This window comes from Nuphar pumila, chromosome 15, assembly GCF_984573655.1.
Source record: "Nuphar pumila chromosome 15, dmNupPumi1.hap1.1, whole genome shotgun sequence".
Taxonomy (NCBI): Eukaryota; Viridiplantae; Streptophyta; class Magnoliopsida; order Nymphaeales; family Nymphaeaceae; genus Nuphar; species Nuphar pumila.
In genome coordinates this window covers 14,797,093-14,809,843 of record NC_143263.1, presented here as the reverse complement: position 1 = coordinate 14,809,843, position 12,751 = coordinate 14,797,093, and the positions used below count along the sequence as shown (strand labels likewise).

Below are 12,751 nucleotides of genomic sequence, written 5' to 3'. Positions count from 1 at the left end.
GGAAGGCCGGAGTTATTTTTTATCCTTCAAAGTAAGGATGGAGGAACCTTCACCTTTGGTGACAATAACATGATTAAAGTAATCAGTATCGGTAACATTGGTTATACCTCTAAGCGAAGGAGAAGAAGTCATATTTCAAGAAGAACCATTAACAGAAGGGTATTTTTTTTATACAAATCATAAGTATTGGATCAATGAACATGTAAGGGTAAATTCAGCTTGATTATAAAAAAAGTAACAAATATATATATATATATATATATATATATGCAAAAAACCTAAGCATATTAAACCCTAAACGATAAATCTAATACCAAATATTAAATAAAACATGGGGTTACATAAATAAAACATCCAAAACAAGAAAACATACATAATACATTCACAACAAAAAACAAACAAAAACACTACAAGGCTATTAACAACTTATATATATATAAAAAAAGGAAGAAATTGGAAACAACACTAATACCGGAATAGAGAAAAAAAAACTAACTAGAAAAGTTGATGAGCATCTTTATGAAGCAAAAAAACTTTCACAAAAATCGTCACAAAGGTACAAGAAAAGGATTAGATTTCTATACGAAAAAAGGTTACCGCTCTTTCCATATACAAAGGCAAAAAAAAGAAAAAAAATGAATACAAATACCTATATATACACATAAATTTGCATGATAAAACAAAATCTTGCATCACTTGAAATTGATAGCATGCAAAAGTCCATGAATTTCACAAACTTTTCATGAATTCTGCATCAAAGGTAGACTTTTGCAATGACTAACGTGAAACTTTTGATGACATTTATACTCTAATCGCCTGTATATACATGTAAATTCGTATGCTAAAGCAGATGTGAATTTTGCAAAAGATGAATTTTACATCGACGAACAGACTTTCGCAACCACAAACGTGAAACTCTTGACAAAAATCACAAGGGATTTTCACAAAAGGTGTCATGATTTTTGTACTATTTATACAAAAACGTTATTTCTGAAAAAATATCATGTGAATTTCATTTTTAGTGAGATTTAGTGAGATTGAGCGTTGTTATGTAATGCGCAAAAATTGGTGAGTTATGCGAGTGCTAAAGTTTAAAAGGTCCTAAAAAAGTTGAGAACTTGTAAAATTGGTAATCAGACAGATTTTGGTAAATTATAGATTTCTTTTCAAAATGCATCAAATTTGTCATAAAGTACGATAATTTTTTATACTAGAAATCATAGTTTTAGGTTGCAGCTTCTCAATCTGACCTTATGGATGTACTCAACATAGTTTATTTGACAGAAATCTGGGATAATGATTTTTTGACCTATATAGGTTTTTTTAAGTTATGAAATTTTGATACAAAGGTCTTAAAACACAAACATGTATGCTATAATCACATGATCCAAAACTTGTTTTCTAGCAAATAATGTTTATAGATCATATCTATAGAGCCTGATCAACAAAAAAAAGTTCAAAATTTTTGAAAATCTAAAGCTTTTATTAGGTGAGAGTAGCTCAGCGAGCATCCTCTATCATTACAATAATATATATATATATATATATATATATATATATATATATATATATATATATATATATATATAAAAGAGGGAGAGAGAGAGAGAGGCTGGTTTGGGAAGTGGGGGCAGTGGCTGCGGCTGGTTTGGGAGGTGGGGGCAGTGGCTGCCCTTAAAAAGTTCTGTGGTGTTGGTTGATCGCCACATGCAAACTGATCTTAAGAAGACAAGAAGGCCTTCATCTTCTCAGTTTATTAACTCAAGCAGCTTTAGACGCCTTTGGTACTTGGAGCTAAAGTCAAGGGGAACTTAAATAGGTTTTAGAGAACGAGAACAAAACCAAGCTAAGCAAATTTACGAGTTTGCTCTTTGCCTTGTCCTTTACCCGGCTGTGCTGGAGCCCTTGGCCCCGCCCCTTGGGGTAAATACATAATTCCCAGAGAGAGAGAGAGAGAGAGAGGGCTGTTTTTTTTTGAAGGGAGAGAGAAGACCTGAGTTACCAGGCGCATGCATAATTATGTCAAACAGTTCAATGTCTACGTGGTCACGAGGCCCTGTCCACATACTGGCAGAGGAATCTAAAGAAGTTGTGGTTGGCAAGCAGCCTTGAGAGTAGGGTCACCCTCATCTCTCAACAGGATTTACCAACAAGTGCATAAATTTTAAGCTCTTTGGGATGATGGAACCTTGTTTCTCTTCCATTACTAGCAGTACACAGCAGCATCTCTGTTCCCCTCAATTTCACCATGATAGTGAGTAGCGACTCTCTATTTTGAGTGAGAGAAACTTCATTAATAATTGCTCATAGCGACTACTCGATCTGATAGAAAGAAGAAGAAGAAGGGGGGAAATAATTGGAGGCCCACCCAAGAAAAGCAAGTGAGAAGGGAAGAGATCGGTAGTGTGGAATGCTAGCGGTGTCGCCGTTAAGAAGGTCGGGGGATGAGAGAGAAAGAAACCACACGGAAGAAAGAGATGGAGGGGGAGAGGAGTACGATGAGAGCTATACTTGTTTGTTCCCTGCAGGGCTGGAGTTGAACGATTTCTTTCTCAGCATCGACGATGGAGATCTCCTGCCGGATCTGGAAATGGACCCGGAGATGCTCTCCGAGCTCCCCATTGACGGTCAGGATCTTGAGATGAGTGGTGCTTGTGAGGAGGATGGGTCTCAGAGGATGGAGGAGGCCATGCTGCTTGAACTTGAAGAATTTGAACAGAAGAGCAAAATCACCACGAATATAGAAGGCAGTGGCAGCTCTCTAAATGAAAAAGGGAAGGAGAGGGGTAGTGGCTCAAAGCGGAATTCTTCTAGAGAGAGAGAGGAGGGAGGAGGAAAGACAGAACAATCTAGAGTTCCTCAACCAGGCAAGAGAAAAGTTAAGGTAAGAAAATTAAAACCATCTTTTTCCTTTTTTCCTTTCCATCATATTTTTGCAGGACCAACAAGTAGGGGGGAAAGGGTTTGAGATATCTAAAAAGTTTTTAAGTGCATATAGGTGGATTGGACACCAGATCTTCACAGAAGGTTTGTACAAGCAGTGGAGCAGCTGGGAGTGGATAAAGCTGTGCCTTCAAGGATTCGGGAGCTCATGGGAATCGACAGCCTTACACGGCATAATATTGCAAGTCACCTTCAGGTCTCTCTCTCTCTCTCTCTCTCTCTCTCTCCTTTTTTTTTTTTGAAAAAAAAAAAAGATTTAGTCTAATTAAGCAGAATTCCTTGTTAAACTAGTTAAGCACTACACCAGCAGAATTCCTGTAGGATTTAGACCCGAGACCCCATTGCACAAGATGTCAAATGCATACGTTGAACCAAAACTAAAAAAATGGAACTGGAATGCTACAGGTTTATTAATAGAACTAATACCAAAGAAAGCTCAAGCAGCCTTTACTTTTATCAATGCCTAGAATGAGACATTTCGTGTGTTATTTAAAGGCCCCTTAGAATACAAAAAGAAGAAGGTTCTTGGGATCCATCAATCTTCATGGTTGCTGCTGCTGGCTTGTTTTTATTTCTTAATCGGGTGTTCTTTTCCGTTTCGCCGACAACATCAAATTAGCAAAAGAAAAAGTGGCATCGATTTATGGAATCTTTCTTGACAGAAGAAAATGGACTGGATAGGATAGCTTCTAGGAAAGATGCATGTACTGACCTGCAGCAGCTTTCAGAGACACGGGTTGTTGTATATGGGCCCTTAGATTAAAAACATGGCTTTGCTGTGAAAATCTATACCAACCAATATAAAAAGAAACTTGCAACAATGTCTCTAACATGATGCTTTTTGGATGTTTGTTTTTGTCTTTGGTAGAAATATAGGTCACATAGGAAACACTTGCGAGCAAGAGAGGCAGAAGCTGCGAATTGGACTCAGAGAAGGCAGGCAGCGTATGGGGGGAGTACAATGGGGTTGGGCTGCAAGAGAGAGGTGAACCCTTGGGTTGGTGTAGCGGCACCCGTGCCTTCTGTAGGTTTCCCTACCCCACCACCGCCTATACAGCCCTTTTTCAGGCCTCTGCATGTGTGGGGGCACCCCACCGTGGATGTGTGGCCAAAACATGTGGTTCACTCTCCTCCTCCATGGGCAATCCCACCAACTCCACTCCAAACGGACCCCAAGTTTTGGAACCACCGATGTGCTGTAAGTGCTCTCTCTCTCTCTCTCTCTCTCTCTCTCTCTCTCTCTCTCTCTCTCTCTCTCTCTCTCTCTCTCTCTCATTATGTCCGACTTCTATATCGACCTAGGCTTGTTTGAAACTTGCAGGCATCTCCTACTCCGGGAACGCATTTTTTCTCTCAGCCATTGCAGCTGGTACGGCTCCAGTAGCTTTCTATGTGTGTGCGTGTGTGGAATTGAGATCAGGTGCAATGTGATTGAACACTTTTAGTGTAATGCTGCACCTAATCATCCACCATCTTTGGGATACAGCCTTTCAGCCGTGGAGTCCAACAGCAGATGGTGGGTGATCAGGTACAGCTGCACACTTAAAGTGTGCAATCACATTGCACCTGATCTTCCCTCGTGTGTGCGTATTTCTGGTTTTGATGCACATACCTTATCAATGAGTTGAATCCGTGCTGCACCTGTGGATAGTCATAATAAATCAGACTGTTTATTTAATAGAAAAGGTCTCTTTATTTCGGAAAAGTAGAAAGTAGTTCTCACAGAAGCTACTCAGATGCGAAATTGCTGAAAAGTCATCTGTTTGGTAGTTGTTTTTTGGTGCTATATTTTTATTTATTTTTGAAATTGTCTCATCTTAATAAACTATGATAAATACATCTACACAGTTAGATCTGCTTAGCGCATAATGTTCAATGGAATTCTACTCATTGATACAAACTTAGTGGCACGATGTGTTTTTAGAGAGAGAGAAAATCCAATGCTGTCTTGCACTAATGTTTGATGATAAAAAAATTCAAGAACTATGATTTTTTGAAAGCACCCTATATATATGTTAATTGGAAATATGTGAACTGGAGTATGAACTAAGCATTTCTTACAAATTTTTTTTTTTAAATCAGACTTGCAGATGTGTTCCGCATGGACCGTTTGTTTGGAATCCACTATTAGGTCATGTATTTTTTTATGAAAAATGCAAATTTTGAATGGTTGAATATTTTGCAAAAGTTCTAAGCCGTTGATTTCAAGCCTTAAACGATCCTGCTTATGCATTGTAATCAGACGATCCAAGAGGTGGTCATGTCGATCACATTTGCATGTTGAACTTTAAGAAAAAAAACAAAAAACCAATGAAAATCTCAGTTCACACTCCAGTTTACATATTCCAGTGTGTGTGTGTGTCTATATATATATATATATATATATATATATATATATATATATATATATATATATATATATATATATATATATATAGGCTGTAGCAATGAATCCCAATCGTCGAACAAAGCACTAAACACACACTGAACGCTAATCTGGTACAAAAAACATATAGCAGCAGTTGTTGAAAACTGCTAAAGATCCTGGCGAAAAAAGAACATGTCCGACGTAACAGTCATTAGTGGCATTAGATAGTACCAATGAAGACCCCACAAATCACCACTAATTGTGGAGTGGCGATCACACATTCACTATGAGATAGAGTTGAATATGATTATCTGAGTGTGAACTAGGTATTTGTGACACTTTTTCATGAATTTGACCATGTAGATGCATTTGACATGGTTTGTTTGCTAGGGATCGATTGTCGGATCATGTTTTTTGACGAAATATATAATTTTTTTGAATGGCCAAATATTTACGAGAATTCTATGCTATTGATTTTCAAGCCTTAAAAGATCCTGCTTATGCATTATAATTGGTTGATCCGAGGGCTGGTCCCATAAAACTTAGCATGTAGATAACAACAGTATAGTGAGATTTAACAAGAAAGCTAAACAACTCATGAAAATCTTGGTGCATACGTGTGTATATATATATATATATATATATATATATATATATATATATATATATATATATATATATATATATATATGTGCTCAATTCACAAGAAGTTCACATATTTTAAGTTCTCTTATTCTAGTGACCACGTATGTATGTACATATATATTACACCCTTACAAAGTTTATCAATCATTAGGGCCCTTCCAAAGTCATAGCGTCTGGTGTTTTTTCATTGATATGAACTTCACAATTTACTAGGTAGTAAACATCATGCTCAGAGTATGTTATAATTGGGAAATCATCAGCAGTGGTTTTGCATTAAAATTTAATGATAAAATAATAATTTTTTAATTAAATGAATTCGATACAAAACATGTGTTTTTTGTTTTTATTATTTTAGTAAATAAACAATGATAAACACATCTACCAACTCAAATCAAGAAAAGCAAAACACACCTGAAACTATGATTTTTGAAGAGTCCTAATGAGTCATCTTTTAACTTTTTGGAAGAACCTAATATATAAACAACTAAGTAACTAACTAACTAACTAATTGAATAAATATATATATGGGCATTTATTTGCTACTATCGCCATTACCTACAAATGCCCTTTTTTATTTATTTTTTTGGTCGTTTCTCATGGAACAAACCTTACCAATGTGATTTACATGTTTCACTTGGTGGGAATCGGCTTTTGAATCGTCCAATTATGATAAGTATGTAAGTTTTTATATGGTTTTAAAAGTCAATGACCTACAATGTGTGATACTTTCTCGGGTCATAAAATCATATTTTTCATCGAAAAAAACATGATCCAAAATCCGCTTCCCTCTATTTTAAATTTGTTGAATCCATCCGTGGGGTTGGATTGGATCAAAACAACTTTCTTATGAGAGATCCAAAGGTGTTTGTATGTAATGACACCATTACTAAAACAATATCATACACATACATATATATATATATAGGAAAACTCGTAAGAGTGTTAAATGTTGGACACTTGTTAGACAAGCCTCGAGTGTTGATCTCATAAAATTAGCAGCAGTCACGATCACCACTAATTGTCTTTGCAAAAATTAATAAGTAGAGATGGTCGCAACCATCACTAATTGTCTTATTTCATTAAAAAAACCAGATGTTGTTGGTCTACACACAATCAATGACTGACGACCGTTCGTTAATAGTGGGCAATTTGCTCATCCACTATTACAGTCATTATATATAGGAAAATGGGAAGCTACCTGACGTCGTCCATGCCTGACCATACCCGATGGGTTTTTTTCAAAATATTTATATTTCTTTGAAATTCTAAACTTACTGATGTGTTCTACAAGCTTGTTTTCATAGGAATCACGTCTTGGATCATTTGATTCTGAGGTTTCACAGTCAATGGTCTATAATTTTTTAAAACTTTTGACGCTCTAAAAACCATTTTTTTCATCCAAAATGCATGATCCAAGAGTTTATTTTTAGTGAATCGATCATGCAGAACACATCGTTAAGGACAGATTTTAAAAGAAAAGCCCATAGGGTACAGGTCGGGTATATATATATATATATATATATATATATATATAGAGAGAGAGAGAGAGAGAGAGAGGTTCACCCCTTGTCCTCCCCTTTAAAATTTTGTATGTTAGATATGTTTTTTGGCAAATTTGATTGTATGAATGTAATCTTCTCAGTTGAAAACATGTGAATAGACTCTTGGATCAAACTTTTTGGTTGTATAGATAGGATTTTGCAGGGATGCAAAAATCAATAGTTTTGAAATTTCTGTAATGTTTGATGTTATAAAATCTTACCTACACATCAAAAAACTTTTATTCAAATGTTTAATCATATGTTTTCAACCACAAAGATCACATTTATATGGTCAAATTTGCCAAAAAATATATCTAACATATAGATTTTGAAAGGGCGGCCAAAAAAGCATAACTAAATCCATGCTTATATCAGTCCAAGGCACTACTAGAACAAGTAAAGGAAGTATGGTACTCAGTGCCTGCCCTTTTGATAGTTGGCATACCCTCCATCTAGAGACATACCTTATAATATCCATCTCTTATGAGCTTTAATCATTATTATGGAACACGACCCAGTGGTGTCGAAGGTAGCACATTGTCAGGGAGAAGCATTGGCAGTGAGTCTTTCACGGGCGTGAATAGTGTCGGCAGTGATTTGTGATGGGCACTTCTTTGCTCCTTTGTGACCCTAGTACTAATGTATGAGGGGCACAGATTAGGGATGGTAGTGGATCAGGGGAAAATGGGACCTTGCCTCGCCTCGTTCTGTTTGGACCAGGGATGGAGGACATGAAATGGGGATGGTGGCAATGATGAAGGTTATAATCAAAACCTGTGTGGGTATGGAGGCGGAGATGGACTTACGCTTTCCCTTGCCCCGCCTCGTCCCGACCCAATCTCCATTAGTAAACCTTTCTCTCCTTCTTTAGGAATGGTAGTGGATCGAGGGAAAATGGGGCCCCGCCCCACCTTGCCCCGTTTGGACCGGGGATAGAGGACATGAAACGGGGATGGAGGTTCAAATCAAAACCCTTGCGAGAATAGAAGAGGGTATGGAGGGCAGAATTTTGAGACGGGGTAGGGAGGGAGACCTTGTCCCCCCCCCCCCCCCCCCCCGCGCGCTCTACTGCTAGATGTCTTGATTGATCTCTTGACACAAGCACCTCCCGAGGTCACCCCAACCTTATCGATAATTTTGATTTTATTTACAAGAGAAATGAAGACAATTATAGTAGACATCGATGATGGAGGAGACTCACTCGGTGATCATAAAGTTTGCAGCCAAGTGTCAAGAGTACGCTTTTGTTAGTGTGTGTGTGTGTGTGTGTGTCTATATATATTGTGTGTGTGAGAGAGAGAGACAGAGAGATCTAAGCTATTTATATTCTACCATGCTCCGCTTAGGTTTGAAGAATTTAGTGCCTAAATTGGAGTTGATAATGTTGTCTTTCCTTTTAAATTTTTTGCCTTTAAGATCCTTATAAATTTAAATAGATGTATGTATGTATGTTAGCAACATCTCTTTGCCTAGTCGGTTTAAAATGCAAACTGTCCCAATTTCTGTAGCATATCTTACTCTACATGGGATATGATAATGTGTTAGTACTAGTTGACTCCTAATTATTCTGATATAATAATGTGTTAGTACTAGTTAACTCCTAATTATTCTTTGTACTGAACAGTATGCTTCTAACTTCTAAGCAAGTTAGTTTGTTATTCATTTAGTTTTAAATCATGTTTGTAGAGGTTTACTGCTCCACCAGTTCCAGGAATTCCACTTAAGCCTGATAACAACGTATCGGATGCACAGATACAATTCGATTTTCAACCGGTAAAGAAGTCCTTTTCTTATTTTTACTAATATTTTTTAATGCAATTTCATTTTTTGTGCTCTGCAAATGCATATTTTTTAGAACATTACACTCGATGCATTGTCAAGATTTTATTTTTTTAACTAATCAAGCTGAATGTCCCTTTTACGAATTACATTAGAATAAATGGGCAAGAAAATGCTTGATTAAGAATCCATATTTTTGAATTTCGGAGAATTTGCTAAATCTACTCTACAGGGAATGGCAGCAATATGGACAATCTTTATGAAAACATGCTGCGCCAATTAATGGGAGAGCAGATTAGGTGATCGGCCAAATCACCGATCTTTGGTGTTCGGAGATTGCCACTGTCTGTTCTCTTCATCAACACTGTACATTGCGTAAAGAAATCGGACCCACCATGGTGCAGCAGATCTAGTGATCGGGCACGAGTACTTTACAAAGTGTTTGTGCCACACAAAACACAGAAAATCGCTGCATGTATAGCAATTTTTTGTATAAAAGACAAAACACAGAAAATTGCTGCATGCACAGTGATTCTCTGTGTTTTGTGTCGCCCTATTAGTTTGCGAACTGTTCGGGCACGATCACTAACCACGTCAACACACACATGGTTCACATGACATCATCATCAGCCTCACTAACAGCCATTGACCTCTTAAATGGACGATGGGGATCTCAGAACACTGAAGGTCAGTAATTTAGTTGGCGGATGGCCTGATCTGCTCTCATGATATATATGCTTAGTTTACTACTTGCCCTGCTTCTGACATAGAAATGGAATGAGATCCAGTTATCTCTGATGTCATACGTCTATATCATATCCACTAGAGAATCTTACTATTATTTTAAGCTGTTTTGATCAAATCTGACCTCGTATATGTGATCTAGAAGGTTCTTTAGTGAAGATTGGTGTTTGAATTATTAGAATGCAACTTATATGTAATATTTTTCAATGAATCAAAAAGCAATGTTTTTTTAAAACACACAAATTTTATTATTTAAAAACGCTTTTTCATAAAAAAAAATACAATTTTAAGTTGATAAGCACGCTGTATCCTTTTATGTGTCAGATCTGATAAAAAGAAATGTGATTGCACACTTTTAGTGTACTGCTGCACCTGATCACCCGCCATCTTTGGGATACAGCTTGTCAGCTGTGGCTCCCAGTAGAAGATGGTGCGTGATGAGTTGCAGCGGCACCCTTAAAGTGCATAATCACATTGCACCTGATCTCAATTCGAGCACATATGTGTCGTTAACTTATACCGAGTGCCGCTAATTAGAATCTCAATATCTGGGGACTGCTTTCTTTGCAGAAAGCGGCTCCCGAGGCCTAACGAAAATTCTTGTTTGGGAGGTGTTCCTGCAAAATCCACTAATTTTCTGCTCGACACAAACACACCCTAACAAATTGGTTTTCTATGGGAAAAGTGTTATGCCAGGTTGGGATGTGGGTTGTGTTTTGAGCCATGTATTACTGCGTTAGTTTTCTGACGATGGTCTTATTCTTATCAGTCCAAGGAAACAATAGATGCAGCCATCGGTGATATCTTAGCGAAGCCATGGCAGCCGCTTCCCATTGGGTTGAAGCCACCGTGCTTGGAGAGCGTTCTATCGGAATTGCAGAGACAAGGAATATCAAAGCTGCCGCCAGCTTGTGGTTAGTCACATCGAACTCACGATGCCTAACAACCCAAATTCGACGACATGTCTTGTAGATATAACATCTTCTATCATGTTTTCTCTTTTTTCTCTTCGGCTTTCTTTTTTGTCTTCTTTTTTTTTTTTTGGCTTTCTGAATGTTCAGATCCTTGTACCTTTCCTGTAACAAGGCTTCATGGAGGTATAAGGCCATGGTGGAGTTTTTTTCTTCTTTGATAACCAGGAGAATCCAATGTTATAGTTAGGGCATTCGGACTAGCTGTGGGACCCATCAACAGGGTACAAGCCTGTCAGCTGTGGGGGCCTAACAGCAGATGGTGGGTGATGAGGTTAGGAAAACACTTTTTTGTGTGTGTGAATTTATAATTCGAAGAAACCACACCCAGCAAGAAGATCTGACCGTGCTGACTTAGCCTGCTATACCTACTATCATGGTGCCAGATGTGTGTAAAACTCCAAGGGCCTATGTAGTAGCCGCAACCACATTGCACCAAATCTCATTTCATTCCGTTATAAGCTGACAAGTGCTACATTGATTGTGATCTTGCTCTGTTGTCTAAGGAATAAAACTCCATTGGTATTCCCTCAAGCATAGTGACAAAAGTTAAAAACAGCAAAATCTCTAGAGTAAAATACTCGGGAGATTTTGAAATTTTTCATAAATCTTGCATTTTTTTGGGCAAAATCTCAGCAATAAAAAATAAATTAAAATTTTTTAAAAATAATTTTATAAGAAAATATAAATAAAACACATTTGAAAATGAAAATCTCGCGATAAATATCTGCTAAAATGGTAAATATCATGATATTTGTCATGGTTTGGAAATCTCGCAAGAAATTGCCATTTTAAAATTTCAGGCAATTTATCGCAATATTATCGCAAGAATTTTATAAATCTCGCGATATTTGTTACAGAGCCCTCATGTCCACTGGAGGTGGGTTTTATTGGTTTCGACCTTGCAATGAGGGATGCATGGACCATGTATCACAATATCCTTTAATTTGAATACCTTAAGACAACCCATTTAGCCAAGTGTACGGAGTGCTTATAAGCAAGCCATGTTGGGGTATTATATTCTGTTTTTACTTTAGAGAGAATTTTATTAATCAGATCCCAAGTAGGAAGAATGTTTGGGTGTTGTATTCTACCTTGTATTGTCAGAATCGACCTGAATCTGCCTGTATCGGCAGAAAATCGATATGATATTAACCTGGATCGGCTATTCTTTAATAAATGTAAATAATACATAAAATTAATTATTTTTATATTATTTTAATAGTTTTAACAGATGTCACGTTCTGATTGACATAAAATATTTTTAAATTGTTTTTTAGCCGATTCAAAATGTTTCACTTGAGAATCGGTATCGGCCAATTCACCAGAATCGTTGTTGTTGGCGAAACGATTCAGGGCCGATACCGATACTGACAACATTGATTATACCAATTATGCATAGTGACAAAAAATTTTAAATGATAAAATAATTATGACAGTTAGATTCTTGTGAGAAATTACCACTGCGGTGGTTACCCATGTGGTCAACGGTCCTGAGTCAAGCTGAAGACCTAAGATCGAATCCCACTTGCCCATGGGAGTTGCCGTGCTTTCATGGTTGGGGCAATTAAGGCTGGGTGTTCGATACTCAACCCGAAGTTTAACCTCGCAAGGAGGCCGGTCCATTAAGTGACTAGATACGAGTTGGGTCTCGATGAGGGTTCCTTCATCATAAAAAAAAATGTTGGCGGTTACAACAGCACATATTAGCAAAATAAATATATTAAAAAATATGGAACACAAATTTTAAAATATACATA

General features: G+C 37.2%; 1 protein-coding gene across 1 annotated transcript; it reads left to right on the top strand.

The window, feature by feature from the left end:
- Positions 1-2,191: 2,191 nt before the first annotated feature.
- LOC149814596 (putative transcription factor GLK1) lies at positions 2,192-11,152 on the top strand. Its single transcript, XM_089989157.1, has 6 exons — positions 2,192-2,884; positions 2,999-3,139; positions 3,812-4,141; positions 4,265-4,312; positions 9,184-9,270; positions 10,790-11,152. The coding sequence occupies exons 1-6, from the start codon at positions 2,411-2,413 to the stop codon at positions 10,937-10,939; spliced, it is 1,230 nt and encodes a 409-aa protein (XP_089845283.1). The 5' UTR covers positions 2,192-2,410; the 3' UTR covers positions 10,940-11,152.
- The last annotated feature ends 1,599 nt before the right edge of the window (positions 11,153-12,751 follow it).